Source organism: Zeugodacus cucurbitae, chromosome 4 (genome assembly GCF_028554725.1).
Source record: "Zeugodacus cucurbitae isolate PBARC_wt_2022May chromosome 4, idZeuCucr1.2, whole genome shotgun sequence".
Taxonomy (NCBI): Eukaryota; Metazoa; Arthropoda; class Insecta; order Diptera; family Tephritidae; genus Zeugodacus; species Zeugodacus cucurbitae.
The window spans coordinates 73,535,801-73,554,705 of record NC_071669.1 but is presented as its reverse complement, the minus strand read 5'-3'; the positions used below and the strand labels follow the sequence as shown (position 1 = coordinate 73,554,705).

Genomic DNA, 18,905 nt, shown 5'->3' with positions numbered 1-18,905 from the left:
AAACAATGTTAATTATATGAATATCGAAAATTTGTAGCAAATTTTCAAGCGCTTTGCAGCACTGTTTTCACACAATCAGCTGTGTTTGGCAGTCGAAACTGTCATCAATTGGTATTTTGCAAAGAGGGCGTCAAGTGTAATAATTGGAATTTTTCTTGTATTTTCAATGAACTTTCAACGTTTTTAACTTTTCTGTAAAAACAAATCGGAATTCTTTTTTTTGTATTTATAATGCTGACTACTTTGGCAAACATTAAACACATTCTACAGAAAGAGCTGTTCAATGGAAGTGGCGAGCGAGTGTTGTCTGTGGTGACGGTGACAAAAACATTTAAAAAGAAGAAGGCTTGTTATTTATGTATTGTTACTACTCCGCCGCCTGTGCCGGTGGTAACTGTATGCATAGTGAAGCAGTCAGAGCAGAGAGAAGGCGAGTATAAAAAGAAGCGTACCTGGCAACTGGAGGAGATTAAGTGGGTGGATGGCCGGAACGAACAGTTTGAAACACATGAATTTGATATTCAGGTGGAGAAAACCTATAAATGGTATGCCTTAAATTTGCACGAACGGCAAAATTTCCTTGCTGTGCTGTACAAACAGATACAAAAGTATGTGAGAACGCAGCGAGCAGAATTCCGAAATGTGCCCAATGCGTGGCTAAACGACAAATCACCGGAAAAATTGGCCGCTGGACGGAGTGCCGAACAAAAAAATATTCAAGATTCAGATGACGAGGAAGAAGCGCAGGAATTTACCGCACTTACAGACAAGGAAGCTACTGAATTAGGAAAGTTGTTTTCGGAATGTGACTTTGCAGTGAAGGACGCGGAGCAACTTATTGAAAAGTTGTCCAAGGAACTTCATGATTTGGATGGGGTATGTGTACGAAATAATTAACATATTTACGCAGTGTTTGTGATATTGCTTATTTGTCAGGCAAACATTCAAAGTGTGCTGGCGTCTGAAAAGCAAGTATTTGCTTTAATGGAGCACATTGATAAAGCCATCGCTGAAGCAGATGGTTTTGAAAAACGTTTGGACTCGTATGAAGAGATTTTAGGACATGTGAAGGAGACCATGGAGAAGATTGGTGGTAAAAATGCAATGATAGAAATTGCAAACAACAACAACATAAAATTGATGAAAGAATTGAACAAAGTAATTGTAAGTAATTTGTTGTTAAAATCGAACTGTGTAAAAATAAAACAAATATTAATGAAACTATGACAGTCTCAGCTGGATCTGCCACACGTACATCAACATGCGTTGGATGAACCAGATTTAAAAACCGTTGCCGGTAGAAAGGCTGCCATTGCTGCCGCACAAAGCTTACAACAAGCGATGAACAGCGACATTGATCCAACTCTGCTTCGCCTAGAAGCAGTGCAAGACCAACGTAAACGATTTGAGAAATGGAAGGCAAAGTTCTCTGGAATTGTTAGCCGTTTTATGAATAACTTATTTATACATTTGGGAAATGAAATGGGGGATAACACCGCAATGAGTACTGAGCTTGTGCTGCCGAATCACCTAGCGGTGCACCGCGAGCTAACACCTTACACAGAGCTTATGCATTGGACAAAGGCTATGGACCGCAAGACTTATGATGGCTTGACGCGCGTCTACACCACATCGCTAAGCAAGATTTATGAACGTGATATCAGGAACTTCTTTTCTTTGGTACGTCACTCATTTCATATACACATTTTCGTCTAATTCGTATGGTTGTATATAGGCTAAATTGCAAATATCCGAGAAATTACGAACGTCTCGTGAAGATCTGGATACTTCAGCATCATCGAAGAAATCCGCTGTATCAGCGGCTCCTTACGGCACCTTAGGTGTGAATCGCGACCAATGGGGACCTGGTGTGGAGAACGCCGATCGCGAACGCTTTGACTCAGTGCTGGAAAAGGTGTTGGCGGAGCTGGAGCCCGTTGCGCTGCAAGAGCAGATGTTCTGCATAAACTTTTTCCAAATGGACGTAATTAGTCCAACATCGAAGAATACTCAAACCACTTTGGAAGTTTTAGAAAAGAGCACTGACTCAGCGAGTCTTCTGGCCTCACCAACATCGGCAAGTGGCGGAGGGGATGCCAGTGGTAAGTTCGCTGTATTTTGTCATGTGGAACGTTAAGTCGTACTCAATGCTTGTGTTGTAGGATTCCCCCAGAAGAAAATTGATCGCCAAATTAACGAAGAGGTGCGCAAGTTGATGATCGCTTTATTTGGTTGTTTAGAGCCAGAGCTGGTGAGCTTTATACAAAGCTTCGAACGCATTGACAGTTTGTAAGTTGCCCATGAGATCCTGAATTCAAATTGATAAGCTTTAATTTCTTGTGTGCTTCTGTTTGTAGCTACTCTCTTTATGTGCTCGTGCGCCTAACGCAGCATGTCATGTCCGCGCAGGACACACATTCCTTCCTTAGTATGACCTTCGCCTCGGCGTTGGTACAAGTCAAACGGAACTTTGATCGTTTCATGCAACAACAACTTTTGTCGATCAAAGAAGCCAAAGTGCCTAAGCGTTCCAAGTGCGGCATCTTGCCGTACGTGGAGAACTTCGAGTATTTCGCACAGACTTCCGAGGGGATCTTCCGCAAATCGGATCGTCGCACCGACATGGAAAAGTGGTATCTGCAGTTGGTGAATTCGATATTTGAGAGCATCACTGTGCATGCCCAGGAGCATCCGAAAACGCCGTCGCAAGTCGTGCGCATGGAAAACTACCACCACATGTACTCCCTGCTGGCGCAATTGAAGGTGCCCGGTCTGGACGCCATGAAGAAGGAAGCCAAAATGCGTTATAATGACGCGCTAAAGGTTTATGTCATACAATACTTTGGACGTCCGCTGGAAAAGTTAAATGTAAATTCTCTCATAATAATCGCTCAGTTATCCATATTGCACACATGCTTCCTTTCTTATGCTTTCAGCTCTTCTTTGAAGGTGTCCAACAAAAGGTCGCTCAAGGTGTCAAAGAGACGGAGATCAGCTACCAAATGGCGTTCTCTAAGCAGGAGTTGCGTAAAGTCATCAGCCAGTATCCGGCACGTGAGGTCAAAAAGGGCCTGGAGAATCTTTACAAGAAGGTAGAGAAACACCTCTGTGAAGAGGAGAATCTCCTACAAGTGGTGTGGCACGCCATGCAGGAAGAGTTCATTGCGCAATATAATTTTCTGGAGGAACGCATACAGAAGTGCTATGCGGGCGCGATGATCACTTTGGAATTCAACATACAAGACATATTGAACTTCTTCTCGGACATCGCGCGTTCCCATTGAATGTATGTACATTACGGCCAATAAGACCTTATTTGGAGCAGCCGAGTATTTCGTTAGTTTTGTAGAACGAAAATCATTTTCAAATATTTTTATGAGTATTGTGTATTATTATTATTACGGTTATTACGATGATTACGAATGTAAAGCTTAGCTTTGTGCACCTTGTGACAAAAATTATTGCTTTTCAATATAGATATGGAAATATGTTAGTTTACAAAGACATGCAGTTTATGTATTATTTCTAAGTGCAATAGAGCATATGCAAATAACAAACGAAATATACCACACTGATATACATACAAACAAACAAACATTATGGTTGTTATAGAAACATAACAAATTCTTCAAAAGTTGGCTGATAGAGGTGGTTTTTGAATACCACACCAGAATTTAGATGTGATTGTAGTTAGGATATGTGACACCAACGAACTTTATATTCAGTTCGGATTTCACTCTCACTTTCGATTTCTACCTTTAGCTTTTATGGTAAACTAACACGAATTAGGCGGTTTCTTATGGGAGTCTTCCTCAACATCACAGCAGGTTTGAGAACCCCTGACCGCGATCATGTTTTGGGGCTCGCAATACAAACTTCTCTCTCTAGTAAACATAAAACACGCTCGCAAGAGCGCCCGGTGCCGCGGAGCAGTAGCAATGATAATAAAACAGCTCACTCACTCGCTCAGCCCCAGTTACACTCGTTGTAGCAGCCCCCTGTCAGCACCCACCGTTCAACACGCTAAAAGCTATTTCGCTGTGCGACCGCCGCTGAGCGGCTGGAAGTGAGCTCCACCGGCAAGTTCTGCTTCAGTGCGATTCTGAGTGTTCGAACGTGAAGTCGATTTGGCCAAGAAGGTGCGCGAGTGTGTGTGTGCCTTTCTGTTTTTATTTACAAACAAAATTCTTTTTGCATTTCAGACTTTTGGCGTTTTGTTGTCATGCATTGGCATTGTTGTTGTCGCCAATGCCGTTTAATTTGCAGCAGCCTTTTTTGCTGGTGAACGCAAGCCAACATACATATGTATGTACAAAAGTGTGAATTCTTGAATATGCGATTTTGAAAAAACAACAACAACAACAAAAAGTGAAGATTCAAAATTGAGACGTGTCAACGCTTCGGTCCTGTGCATTTACTAAAGTGAAATGAGATTTTGTTTCAACAAGTGGAAAGGGTGAAGAGCAAAAAAAAAAATAATAATAATAAATAAGCAACAGTGAAGCAATAAAAGTCGCCAAGCAGCAATAATAATAAATAATAAATAATAAATGGCAAATGTTAAATACAACAACCAAAGTGAGTGCTAGTGAAATTGCTTTTGCGCGTTGAACGTGAGTGTGCGGCTGATCAGTAGTTGTTGGATTCGCGTAAATTCAGTGACTACATGACTGGAAGGTCTTTGTTTGTGTTATCCTGCTTGCGGCAACCAGAATCACTTGGGGCGAAAACAACGAACAAATAAAAGGTAAAAGGGAGTCAGCACAAATTGCTTTTGTTGCGGGGTCAACCAAGTAACTGCGATCGATCCTTGTATACATTAATATTTATATAAACCCAACTAAAAGCCCCAGTCTGTATGTGTGTGTGTTTGTGTGATCTTGTAAAACGCTGAGAAACCATGCTAGGTCAGATGTGATGCTAGAGGAAAGCGGAAGAGGAAAGCTCCCTAAAACATGTTCGACTTGTTTTGCGACTCATTTTGGATCTTTCAATGGACTCTCGTTTGGTCATGCGCACTTTTACCGCACTTGCGGTAGGGTGCGCCAGGAAAAGACGCAAACTCAGCTGTGAACTATTTTAATTTTTTAGGTTAAGATTCTATCCGATACATGAGTCCTCCAGTGTTTATATACATTTTGAGTAAATTCGATTTTTTATTACTAATTTGGAGAATAATAAATCAACATTATCCACAGATCATAATTTCGACATTAAAATTACACAGGTCGACAAAAAATGTGTTGTCGGAATATCCTTAAAGGTTTCTTATTTTAAAAACAATTTTATTAATTTGTGATGTGTCGATCATAAAAGTGTCTAGTATTTAGTGAACCCGTTAAGCGATCAAAGTATTATTCGATTTTTATAAAAAATCAATAAATTTTCAATTTTCGCCAAAATTTTTTACAATGGATAAAGTAGTCAACTGAAAGTTTGAAGAAAAGAGCCACTCTAATGCATCTATTAAAGGTAATAATAATAGTTCTATCGACTCCGAGCGCTTATAAACATGAACCCATTTGCCTTAGTATTAAAGACACTGCAACCAAGATTCTTAAAAACAAAAAACAACAAACATATGTACATTGAATTACCCGAGTTAATGGACAATCCAGCGCTCCTGCTTATTTGCTTCGTGCATACTGACACATATACTATTAAATACATATGTACATATGTATGTATGTATGTAAATGCAGAAAATTCGTGCCTTATTAACTTTTTGCAGGAGCCCTCCACTCTTTTGCATTGATTGCTGAGAATAAGTAGAATTTCCGATGGTTGGCTGTGTTGTTGTTGCTATTACCATTCGCTTTACCGTCTTCCTGATTACGAACTCGCCATCACATTTAAATTGTTTCGTGGAATAGCAATTGTTGCGGACTTTAATTCTCGGGGTTTATTACCTTCTGGCTTTTGGCACACAAATCACGAAATTGTTTTTGTTTTGTTTCATAATAAATATGGCTGGCTCTTTAAAGAACAGCGTTTTAAATCATCTGTAGATGCAAGGTCCACAGTGTTCTTTTTCACGCGACCCAATGCTGAAATGGATCCTTGAATTCATGGATTATAGATGATTTTTCTATGAACGGACTTTGGGCGACTTCTTTTGAAATTTGTACGAAGTAATGTGTTGGATGACATTGCTTTGTTCTGTTTGCCGCTTTTATCAAAATGTTCTTCAATTTCACCAAGTGAAGTCATCGACCAGCTTTACTGTCAAACTGATCGTCAAGTCTTCTCCAAGTCTAAACACATCAAGACCCAATAGGAATCAAAAGCTTACAAGAGTCCTGCACTCTTTGACCGTAATACGAAGATAGTTTTCAAGAAGTTTAAGAAAAGTCGTCTATTAGGGCTTAGTAACATTTAAAAGCAGACTGGCAAAGTTTCTTGAACTCGAAGGTCTTTTCTTTTTTTTTACTTTTAGACACCTCTGTACATACTACAATCATATGCGAATGCTCGACATCGCGGTTATCCTATTTTATGCCAACGTTAAAACATGTGCGACTATAATTTGCGTCAGCTGGCGCAGCTGCTTGCCCAAAAGCCGAATTCGCGAATCCAGTTCAACCGACCGACAGTCCGTTTGCTTGCACCCAATTCGAGTACTTCCCATGTCTTTTATTGAACTCGTGTTTTATTTGCCTTAACAAGCCTCGCCGTCTGCCTCCACCTCCTGTTTATTGCACTCGCAAGCGGAGCGGGTATGAGGTGAATTTCAAAAATTTAACTGTCTCTGCCTTTTGCACAGCTCGTTCGCAGCTGTGACTCACTTGAATAACTGCCAATGTTCCGTCTGTCATTCCTTTCTTTTAAGTCTTCCCTTGTTGTTTTTGTGTGGACGGCATTGTCTTTTTTCACTGTCGTCTCTTCAACCTTTGTTGTTGGGTTTTTGTTTGCATACAACCGTAAGCTCGAGCTCGAGGTTATACGAAAGCGGTTTAAACTTCAACTTCAACTTGGCTCGGTTTGGCTGCCTCCACCATTGGGTGCGAGTATTCTATTTGGTAAAACTGGAATGATGAGTGGCTGAGTGGCGACATGAACTGGGCCGCGGAGGCAGTTGGGACGTCGTGCGCAGCCGCAAGAACCAAGGAGTAGGCAAAGAAAGCAAAACACGATCGGTTGTTAAAAAGGTCTAAGGTCTAATGCCTCGTTTGTTTTGTTTTTTGTTTTACTAAGTTGTCGTTATTATCGCTTTGTTGTTGTTGTCATCGTCATTTCTATTGTGCCGTTTGTTGTTGTTCATTAAACACAGTTGTTTTGCCATAAAACTGTATTTGTACTAGAAACGTAAGCACATTCGTGTGTCTGTACTTAGTCAACTGTTAAAATAAGTCTATAAAGTGAGAACTCGGTACTAAGTAAATGCGATCTACATACATACATACATACATACATGTGACCACATAAGCCCATGTACATGGGTACTGTATGTATGTGCAGTTAGGTAAACCTTGTGGTGCACCGTTAATGTAGAATACCATTGAAGTTAACACCTTTTCGCAGCAGACGACCAGCGATGGCGGAAAGTGCTATGAACAAGCGACCGCGGGAGTTCTAATTATATGTAGATATCCACTCAAATAAGGTTTCGAGTGGTGAACTTCAAAATGTTGTGGGTTTGCACTGGTCCAAAGTGGAGATTTTGAAATGTGTATGACCGATTCCTGTCAATACCTGGTTGAACTTATATTTTTAACATACTTACAAGACATCCATACAAAGCTACGATAGTATATCTTGCCAGGAAACACCAATCAACTTCTCTGAGAGATCCGACCGTAGTTTACGCGAAATTCTTCTGTGGCGACTAGTGTTTTACCAAGTATAACTAGTACAGAAAAGAACTAGTAAAGAAGAATGGACAGTACCAGTGTACACTGCTGGGTATGCAAACACATGTGAGTGCTTACATATTTACTTAGTACAAAGAGTGTTGCTCCGTAATTACATACACACATCAAATGTAATACGAGCATAATATATTTCGAACACGTTCCTGGTTTATTTGAAGGGTTTCCTTCGGAAGTTCATTGAATCTTGCACTGTTAAGGGTTTCTAGCATTTCTACATTAAAGCGCAGACATTCTACAAGTGCCTTTAGTGCCTAGTACCATTAAGAGTTATAATTACTTTAGTCACTGTGTTTAGAATACAAATTATTGTGGAAAGTGCCAAAAAGGTGTGAATTTCATTAAAAAGTATGGCCACTGTAGAATTATAAATATATGTGTTTATAGTAACAGCAGGCTGGGCTCTCCAATAGGACAGTGCCCTATGACTACACAGGATCGCTCTCTAAAGTAAAGTGTTGGTTTCGTTAACTTGAAAAACTTTCACGTCATCTGTCTTTGGACCAATTACTAAGGCGATCACGTAATATTTGTGCCACATGCCGTGCTCTGCCATTTCTGAGGTAGAAAAACATCAAGCAACTCCTTGTCCTTAACAGCGGACAAAGATACATTCTGCAAAATATTTCGAAAGTTCAAGTTGAGATGCTTGATATCTTATCACTCTGCAAGATTTTATTCATATCGAATTACGGTTAGTCAATTTGACAGCATTTGCTCGGAGTTTTTCTCTAACGCATTTCAGAACTTCAGTGTTTGGTTTAAGCTAGATTTCATTCCAAGAGATCCTTTGTTCGTCTTCTTATACGGTGTGTTCTCTAGCATTGAAAATCTTTTTATATGAAAGGAGCTCCATAGAAGTATTGACACCTGTGCTAAAAACGGATAAGATTGTAAGATATGTTCTGTATTATTTAAATTGAGCAGGAAATCCCAGACAAGTTCGTTTGTATTTATGATATGTATGATTGAATGTGCTTGGTTGCCGGTACAAAGAAATACGTGTACATTTGAAAGATTGCATCGCCATTGAAATGCATTGCAAAATGTTTGAAAACTGAAAACCGCAGCATCACCGCTATTAATATTCCAACAGCCGCAAACACACACTCCCACAAACCAACAAACACGAAGAAAATAAACGAAAAGCTTGAATAAATTACATTTTATATTTTGTATTTTATCTTCAAATGATTTTGAAGCTTCGCTCGGCAAAAATTTATGTGGGAAAATGAAGTCATAACTGTGATTATACGAGATTCGCGCAAGCGCTGTGGTCTCGACGACAGTAACCATCACAACAACACATACACAACGGACCAATAGAGAATTGTAGTGAAACAACAACAAAGTGGAGGGCAAACAAGCAGCACTAAACGACACCTGAGAGTTGTCGCAATGGCTAGCGAAAGCCAGCTAGGCGTTTGAAGCGCATCTCCACAATCTGAGCCTGCGATCTGCGCGATCACGACCGCCCTCCAGCGCTAGGAGAACTGCGGTTTGCTTGTTGTTCCTGTAGAGTTTGCTTTTTAGTTTTTTTCTCATTCTCATTGTGTAATCCCAAAAAAGGTTAGCCGCACAAAAATGCAACAACAGTGCAGTGAGAAATGAAGAAGGAATTAAGAAAATGGTTCAAATCTCAAGGAAATGGCTAATGAAATAGAATCTCATGCTAGAACGGCAGCGAATCGAGCGTGGCTAATAAAATCGAAACCACAAATGAAAGCAGTAATTTTGCCTCGAAATGGAAGATTAGCTGGAGGACCAGTGGAGGACTACGTGAGCGTGCGCATGCGCAATAATTCCGCTTTACTTGCGGCGGATGAGTTGCTGTCCGTTCTACAATGCCTTAAGTGACTTAAAAGCAGAAGGAAAAATGTAGAAAGTACACCTTTACCAAATGGGTAAAGTCGTGCGTTACAAAGTTGGTAATGGAATTGTTGTACGACTCTCAAGTGTAATGGTTCCACTCATAAATACTTCTGCGTGCAAGCGTTTCAGTGGCGCGACCAAAAATGGCAGTTCGAAGCAACTAGAACGTTAGAAGATGAGTTGGAAAGTTTGTGGCGACAACAGTGCTGCAATGAAAATGTTGAAGACTCAAATATCTGAACGTGGTCCCATTGCATGTAGTCGAGTACGTTGGCTTCATGGACTGGAAATCGCTGAAGGGATCTGATATTAATTTAGTGTAAATTTGCGATTCAAATTGTGTCGTTCCTTGCGACATTTTAAAGACTGTTATGACTACTAGTCTACAAATATTTATTTAAGCCGAATAGCCAGGACAATACAATACGTATAAGTATTTTTTCGAATTTATAAACATAATCTCCTAACCCCATTCCTTATTCCATAAACCTTTGTTTTTTGCCTTTTCTCCGACACAAGCGCTCTTTTGGGATCACTTGGGTCAAATTACATATGGTCCATTTTATGGTAAGAAGACTAAAAACCGTTGATCTCCTTCTTCTGAGTTAGATTAGTAGAAATATTGAAACAGGATTCTAAGAAGATTAAACAAAATTTCAATGGACTTGCCGCTTGGAGATTTGGGTTTGAAATATTTTTTGTTATTGGAATTTGACTTGGATATTTACTTAATACATACACATACATATATTTATATTAAGAATTGCATGTATATATTTAGCTAGAGTTTTCACTTCGACAACTTGTTCTTCTGCTCTATTTAAACCGCAAAGAGTTGGTTGCCAGGCGCCTTAGAAGAAATAACATTTAACCAGTTCAGCCTTCTGACAGCTCTTTTCTGTAGCTATTCTGTTGGAGATGTGCTTTAGTGCTCTCTTGCCTGACGTGTGTTTCTATGTATTTTGTTTGGTTTAAAGTTAAACATTGATTACTCTACTCTTTCACTGAGCGTTTGGCATAACTTGAACTTGTTTATAGTTCTAATTAAAGAATCGACAGCCTTGCCGAAGCAGTTGGCGGTGTTTTGTTTATTTTTTGATTCGCTCAAACAAATTAAAAAGTCGCAAAACATTCGCGCTTCGCGGAAAGCCGGTTAATATTCAAAACACTAACTCTATATGGATGCGTTTGAATAATTTTGTAGACAAGCGCAATGCATTCGGTGCATACATATGGTGATTAATAATTTCGGTATTATTTGCATTCTTCAAAGAACCGTCTTAATTGTCAACATACAATCTCCGTGGCACTATGAATACGTAACACTTCGAGGGAACTCGCCATTCTTATTTCACTTACTTATGCATGCATATTCTATGTGTCTATGCATATGAAATTAAATAATGAATATTATTAAAACAAGCGCCAAAGGTCTGTAAAGGAAGGCGGTATATTCGGTTTTGATCTCTATATTTATGCGAGGGTAATTGATCTGCAGGGGATTACTGAAACTTAACCCGCAAAGCAACGGTTGTTCGGTCAAGATTTTAATAACTTTGCATTCATTCAATGCTTTTGAATGAAATACGAACCTAATAAGCATCTGTACATATAACAGTAGATAGATATATAGTACATATATAAACACTACTTCTACATATGTTTTTCATGAAAATGTTTAAATTGTGGCTTTTAAAACGTAGAATTTCCGTTTTTGGTTATTTCATGTTCAATATGAATTAATTGAAAACTTTTATCGTTTCTGCTTCCGCGAATACTTAATAGAATTTAGTATTAGCGAAACTTAAGGCAAATAAAATTTAATTACCGACGTTTATTATTCGTGTTTTGACATTTCAGTTAAACAAAAACCGAAACAAAAGAGTTTTCTGTGCACGCAAAGCAAAATTCAAAATTATTGGTTAGGTCGGAATGGCGAAGTGGATATGTGCCAGCACAAAGCAAGTTCCAATAAAAAGTTCGTCGTCATAACATGTACAATTGCGATAATGTTTTTAATGAAGTTTTGCCTTCAATAATTTTCGATACTAGTTACATATATTGTGGAAGACTTCAGAAAAGAAGCTGGATGGAACTCGTCTTGAAACTTTCAATTATGAGTAAGATTTGTTACGGATAATTATTAGAGGCAGTGATTCTTCCTTTTTTATCTGATTACGCTGGCTACTGTACTGCCATTTGACATATCAAAACTCGAATCGAACTCGCATAATAAATATTAGATAGAAGAGGACACAAATATCCGAAAAAATTCCAGACTTAACCCTTAAATACATGAGTTCAGCTCTAAAATAGACCTCTGACCACTTCGTTAGTTCACTATCAACTAAGTATAAACTTCTGAAAACTGTGGTAATTTTTAAATAACCGTTAGCATTTATGACACCTACTGTGAGTAAGCCAAACTTCGATACAGATTGATTCGATCGAATTACGAAGCCTTAATTGTCTTAAATCGTATGTACCATATATGGTACGTCAGGCATTTTATAGATTAAAATAAAGCAATAGGTTCTTCCAAATTTCAGTAATCTTCCGAAAATAAAACTCAAATCATAAAGTTCTATAATACGGTTGAGGATCGACTCCAATCTTTCATAGCATACTCTCGAGAAGACTTATTGCATATTAATGACCAATATACCGATTTGTGGTTGCTTAATGGAGCTATGTATGCATGTATGTATATATCCCTCAAAAGAATGTGAATATCTAAACTTTAAAGTGATTACAACTGTGCATTTTTATTTCAAGCGTATTTTGATTGATTACAATATTCGAAAGAACAACTTCACAATTGCCACTTTGGTATTGTAGAAATACCAGCTTGTGTGAAACACATATTCACCGAGTGGCACCGGAAGAATTTCTGTTGCCAAATGGTTGATGTGACTAACAGGAAGTTTGTCGACGACTTCATCTTGCTGGAAATAAATGATAAGTGCGGATTAGCTAGTCGCAGGTGTGGTGGGAAACCAACATGAGACGACCTTACCGGTCCATAAGGACAAGTTCTGTTAATCGTGGAATATTTCTCAAACCAACTGTGAAAATAATTAATAACGGGATTATTGCGTTTCTTCATATATTTGCAGGCGTCCACAGTGAAATTGTACAAGAAGGGCTTATAGCCGTTGGCTTTTCGTAGTAAAGCAAAGGCCATCTGATTTTTTCGTGAATACAAATATGTGTAATTAATATGGTGCACAATGATGTCAGTACTCACCGAAATGTTGTGAACTGCTTGACGTCTGGGAAACTTGGCGCACATCGAGAAGTATTTGTACGTGCGATTAACCGCTTTAATTCTGCATGTATCGAAGTAGACATAGCTCCTATCGGTGACAGTACATTCCGTATTATAGAAGTCCACCTTTGCCCACACACGGATCTGTAAATGTTTGGAAAATATTATTTGCTTCCTAGTATTTTAATAGTGATTTATGTGAAACTTGCAATCAACAGGCTGAGGATTAGAGCTGCTCGAAATATGCCTCTCTCCATGTTCGCTACCGATCCACGATTAATAAAACTCACGTTGGCAATGAAACGAGGTTCAGCTTGGAGTGGCCATTAGATCACGTCGTTTTATTAATTATTTTTCAATAAACAGGGGTGACACAAGTGTGTTGTGTTGAGATCTTTAAGTTAACGATGATGTGTTCGCTTCCTGAAACTGGTAAAGCGATTGTAAGAACTTCTTGCATACAGTTTGCCATTTGTGATATGTTTAATCCAGATATCTTGATGGAATCCACTGGCGATTAATTGCTTGATCTTTCTGCATGTAATACATTACAAAGCTGATGACTTCTCCACTTTTTGGTAAAATTTATCACCAAAAGTGCGGCCTTTTGGGTTTTTTTGTAATCCGCTACTTTGTTTTTGCTTCTAAAATGTCCATTTAAATTCAATATATCTTTCATTAATCTATGACAATTATTTTGGAAAGTAATTATTGTGGTATTTACATTAAAAGTGAGGGTTAATTATTGGAGCAACAATCAATTTATTTTTAATGGGTGAAATATACAAAATAATCAGAGGTTTTTAGTATCGTCAAATGTGAGGATGTTGTATGGTAGATTAGAGTGAAACTATTGCGGATGGGAGTTGTTTTGGTATAATTTTGAGTATCTAAACTCTTCTGTCCTGAATAACATAATCGGTTCGCTAAGATCGTACCTCTGCTGCATTCTGGTATATCTACTTTTATTTGTTAATTGAGAGTAAATTTAAGTAAATAACGGAATGATTTTGAAAAGCGTATTTTTTCAAGAATCGAAACATTGGCAATGAAGTATAACGTATACTTGAGGTCGAAAATCTCGTTTTCTTTTAGCTCGCATACATTTATTTAAATCATATATTTCCTTCGTACTTAAGTTGTATGTACTAAGCGTATTTTGAATGTATTTTTCTACACTCATTTGTGTGTGAGCTGAGAATTTCCACGTATCATATTAATAATAACTTAACCGCTGTTATTCTAAGCAGTCAACCAAAACGTTTGGGGTCCCTTAGAATCTAACGATTGGATGAAAGGTTAACTTCAATTAACTAAAGCCTCTGAATGCTCGAGTAGCTTAATTTTAATGTTAAATAATAAAATGTTCAGTATGTATGAGAAGTTCTAAGCGCTTACAAAGTTCAGCCCGAGAGTAGTATACATACACACATATATGGTACAGTGGCTGGCAAAAGTAATGCTCTTATACGCCAATGGGCCAAGCAAAGATTTTTTTTATTTAGACAAAATAGCACTGTAAAAATATAACACTGTAACTGAAATTAAGTTGTGTTATAAAGCATACGAATAAAATCTACGACTCTCAACACTTACAAATTAAGTAAAATTTATTTACTTTAATTTAACTTTAATGTTCTTTCTAAAAAATTATTTTCTAACCAATTTTCGAACGTATAAACATAAAAATTATAAAAGGCCGCTAACGGCATAATATTGAAAATATTATAAATTATTGCACACCTGTGGTAATGAGAATTTCTACGTTTGAATCATTGTATAAGAATATATGCATTACATAATTAACACAACGGCATAATTATGAAACGGTTGGAATTTATGTATGTGAATGGAAAACATACTTGAGCATGGATAAAAACGGTGAATAAATTAATTATATTTTCAGCTTCCGCACTGCATGCTTGTTGTTGTAATAAACAAGTGAAAGAACAACAAAAAATACATTACACAAAAAAGCTATGATTAACTTTATTATCTACTTGTTGGAGCAGCATAAATTGACAAGAACGCTTGGTATCTACGAACTATTCGCTTTTCGCTGGTTTAAATTCCCGACTAAATGGTTGAATAATAATTTTACTTATATAACGGTTTTCGCTAACTGATTTGAACTATATAATATGTATAATAAATAGTTCTATATAAAAAATATTATCAGCACCGAACCTCCCAGTTAAAAGGATTAGAAATAGGAGTAGAAGTTATAATAGACATCTCATCCCAGATCGGTCAAACATTTACACCATTACTTACTTTACCTTATGTACTTCTATGTATGAAGTAAAATTTTTAACATAGCTTTTGGGATAGAAATCACAATTTTTTGGTTGAATTAACTGTATTTTGTAGGCAATGTATTTTCGAATTAGACTTCATTAGGCGAGGACCACTGTCTGTATACTCGTATAACGTGCATGATTGTGAGGAGTGTGTACACAGATTTACTGACTTTGAACCGAAGTTGCTAATTTGTTATTTTTGTTTGACCTTCAACAGCAGTCAGCGAACGTTTTTATCAATGATGTGATTAGCAATCAATTTTTTATGATTATTGTATTTCTGTATATTAATTGCTTTGTTTCAAAACATTAAGCACGTTTTTGCGCGAAGAGGAAATATTTACAAGTAATTATTACACGAGCTGACTCAACATTGAAATTGAAAAATTGAATTTAACTATTTGTTTACATGATGTAGCCATAAGCGATAAACATGAATAGAGACAGAGACGGACGACGAAGCAGCGCTTTTATTAACTAACTAAATTTTGGATTATTGTATAATTTTATTTTGACTTAATAGCAAAAAAGCGAATTTAGTAACATTTTCGCCGCAATAAATTATCTAAATGTATATATATATATATTTGAAATAAAATCGGCGAGTCATTCGAATGGCATTTGATTTAATGAAGGCGTCATCACGTTAGATTTTCGTCAATATTCCTTCATTCTAATATAATTCACTAGTCGTTTTGTTTTTGTGTCTGTTGGGCGACAAACGAGCGTCGGACGTGTGCAATGAGAATAACATTAAATAATGGAAAAGCGGCCGTTGTCACATGAAAGGTGACAATGCCATGCAGATGACATGTCCTGCCAACCTTGAGGCGACATTTGTCTGGAAAACTCCAAAAAAGCAATATTTTTATCTGCAATCTGTGCACAATCTGTTGACAGCGAATGAGCTGTCACGGGAATTACATACAGACACATGTCATTAACTACTGCGATCCCACGCTGCGCGCTCACCACGCTCAAATTGTTTGTTTTACTATTCCTTCGGCGTAAAAGTGGACATTTCCTACACATTAACTTCCGTAATGAGTAATTTCCTACGCACCGACACTCTCTCTCTCTCTCTCTTGCACTCCTATGCATGCGTAGGTGCAAACGAAGGTGCTTACGTTGAGATTCATCGACGTTATGACAGGTACGCATGCAAACATATGTATCTAGTCTTGGGCAAGTATTCTGGTATATGTTTTATGCCTTTCTCAAGGCAGGTCTAACGAACAATTAATTCTTTACATAGCTGCGTTGTTTTCCCTTCGTGATTTTTGTTCAGCGCACTGTTTTTGTTGTAATGCATGAGGGAATGACTAACGTACCCTTTCTTACAAATTAGAGACAAGCCCTGGACGACGGTTCGACGGCAGGCTTTATTGCCTGCAATTAGTCATCAGCCATCAGATAACGAGAACAGAGGAGCAAATGTGAGAAAGTCACTTGAAGTTAAGGTACTTTAACAGCTCCGCCTGCACGTAGCCATTTGTATACTCCTATATATTCTAGCTTTTGGGCTGGGAAATTAGTAACGCGATATTATTTATAGACAATGCTGGCCTTTAAAAAGAAGTGAATGAGACGAATTGCAATCAAATTCTTCATTATATTCATCATAAAAGGGAGATGGGGTGTATAATTTAATGATAGGATTAGAGTTTTTAATCGGACTAAAGGCTTGTGGTCCTTAATCGAAGCTGAGTTGTGTTATGGATTCAAATTAGAAGAACAGTCAGAAGAAATGGGATTTCTAACGACGATGGTTCCACGATATGCAATGAAAGATGTTGTTGTTATAACGATACTGTAGACCCTGGTTAAAACGGAAGGCATAAATCGAGCTGTCAACGAGGTCATCTAACGGGAGGCCCATCTAACGGGAGGAAACAAGCTGTTCGAAAGGGTCGGATCATAGGGAGAAGGGTGCTAGATGAGTCAGGTTCGCTGCGCATGCAAAGATGGATGGTGGTTTGACTCCAAGGACGCCATTCGCTGTTAGGGCGTCAAGCAAGATGTTAATATCTCATCAAAAGCAATCCACCATTAAATTTCCAAGGAGTTTACCGATGAGAATTTTATATAAAAAACTCTGACCACACTACCGAAGCTTTCTTTTCACCGTCCATCAGAGTCATCATCATTATTATTTAAAAATAGCGACAACATCGACATTTCGACATGCATTTCTTGCAAAAGCACAACAACAATGTAAACAAAAACAAACTGGATTGCACAAATCACAACAAAGCCACTTGATGGGCGAACGACCCACTAGCGGCCAAATGCCAAACCGGTAAAGCGACGGACCGCCAATCGAACGGCCATGATCGCGCTCTCCGCAAGACACATTGCACCCCATTGCACCAGCGACGTTTCTTCGCCGGCGTCAGTAGCAGCCAACATATGTATCAAAGTAGCAAAAACTCAACAACAACAATAGCAAAACTCGAGTGGACATGTAGAACGCGCAGAGTGCAGGTAGAAGCCGAAGTAGGCGAGTGAGTGCCGTCGAATTGGGTGAACAACAAATGATGAGATGAGCAAACAAAGCGCCGCTATTAAAGTATACCGAGTACTACCACATTACTCCACAAAAATGCAGTGCGCGATGAGCAAAGGTGGCTAAGACAGAGAGGGCGAGAGAGAGAGTGTGTGTGAATGCCAAGTGAAGTAGCGGAAAAACACAACAACTCAACTCTTGTAGCTTGCTGCTCGCTGACTGAGCAAACAAAACAAACCGCCCGACATGTGTCGGTGTGCTGCTATTTCGGGGGATATTTCATATTTCCGCTGCAACCACCACCGCCACCGACGACAGGTAGCCAGCCAGCCAGCCGCTCAGGCCGTGCGTCAGTCCGTCAATCGTGTTGTGTGCTCTGTCACGTTGGCCTACAGGTGAAGTATATGGTACAGCTGAAGTTACCGGTCGGCCGGCTTGTCATTCGGCAGATCGCACGCTCACCGCGCTGTGGTGTTTTCGGGACGTCAATTCTTCGTTGCATGTCAGTGTCAAGCGACAAACAATAAGTGAAGCAAAGCAAATGAGAAAAGCAATACAAAAAAATAACAAAGAAAAAATCACTTGCACTGCTCGTAAAATTCACAACCGACTCAATGCACAAATGGACGAATGGACGAACGAAGCGACAGAACGCCTGCAATAGCCGTTGAGCTCAAACATAGCATTTGAAGCGGAGCAAAAGTGTGTGAAACGCGATATTTACGTGAATATTAATTGAATTCTCTCCATACATATCAACTACTCGGTTTCGGCTCGGTTTCCAGGAAATAAATACACAGATTTGCGAAGTGTTCTTAAATTACATCTTCCGTTTGCAGTGTCATCATGGTGAATGTGGGAATTTAGCAGGAATTCGCGTACAAATAGAGTGGTGCCAATTTCTGGCAAATCGAGTGAGAAGTGTCCGCAACGAAGAAACGTTTTACCTTATTTTTAATAAAAAATTAAGTGCAAAAAAGTGTTGTAGTGGTGTTTGGCACATTGTGCTTAATTGCGATTTACCTTCTCTATATTCTTGTCCATTAAGCGTAAGAATACTAGAAGAAAGAAAGCAAAAACAAAAACGCGAA

The 18,905-nt window shown here is 38.5% G+C and overlaps 3 protein-coding genes across 3 annotated transcripts in view; 2 read left to right on the top strand and 1 right to left on the bottom strand.

Moving 5' to 3' along the window:
- The first annotated feature begins 72 nt into the window (after nt 1-72).
- On the top strand, nt 73-18,886 carry LOC105211187 (exocyst complex component 1). The gene is made up of 8 exons (XM_011182527.3): nt 73-876; nt 937-1,164; nt 1,231-1,680; nt 1,736-2,102; nt 2,163-2,289; nt 2,358-2,868; nt 2,937-4,747; nt 12,290-18,886. Exons 1-7 carry the CDS (start codon nt 232-234, stop codon nt 3,282-3,284), a joined length of 2,676 nt encoding a protein of 891 aa, XP_011180829.2. The 5' UTR covers nt 73-231; the 3' UTR covers nt 3,285-4,747; nt 12,290-18,886.
- Nucleotides 4,607-18,905, top strand: part of Slc6a1_1 (sodium- and chloride-dependent GABA transporter 1) — a 53,738-nt gene continuing 39,439 nt past the window's right edge. Inside the window, exon 1 of the mRNA XM_011182552.3 lies at nt 4,607-4,747. The gene's annotated coding sequence lies outside the window, so the exon portion shown is untranslated. The remainder of the gene's footprint in view (nt 4,748-18,905) is intronic.
- LOC105214843 (uncharacterized) lies at nt 12,553-18,662 on the bottom strand. Its single transcript, XM_054229937.1, has 3 exons — nt 18,639-18,662; nt 12,988-13,152; nt 12,553-12,924 (listed from the first exon to the last, which is right to left on the bottom strand). Exons 1-3 carry the CDS (start codon nt 18,660-18,662, stop codon nt 12,553-12,555), a joined length of 561 nt encoding a protein of 186 aa, XP_054085912.1.

Coding starts and splice junctions, on each gene's coding strand:
- LOC105214843 (XM_054229937.1), bottom strand. CDS start 18,662: ATGATGACACTGCAAACGGAAGAT. Junction 13,153..18,638: donor TGACACTGCAAACGGAAGAT/GTAATTTAAGAA, acceptor AAACATTTACAG/ATCCGTGTGTGGGCAAAGGT. Junction 12,925..12,987: donor AAGCAGTTCACAACATTTCG/GTGAGTACTGAC, acceptor CGAAAAAATCAG/ATGGCCTTTGCTTTACTACG.
- LOC105211187 (XM_011182527.3), top strand. CDS start 232: ATGCTGACTACTTTGGCAAACATTAAACACATTCTACAGAAAGAGCTG. Junction 877..936: donor AACTTCATGATTTGGATGGG/GTATGTGTACGA, acceptor CTTATTTGTCAG/GCAAACATTCAAAGTGTGCT. Junction 2,103..2,162: donor TGGCGGAGGGGATGCCAGTG/GTAAGTTCGCTG, acceptor CTTGTGTTGTAG/GATTCCCCCAGAAGAAAATT.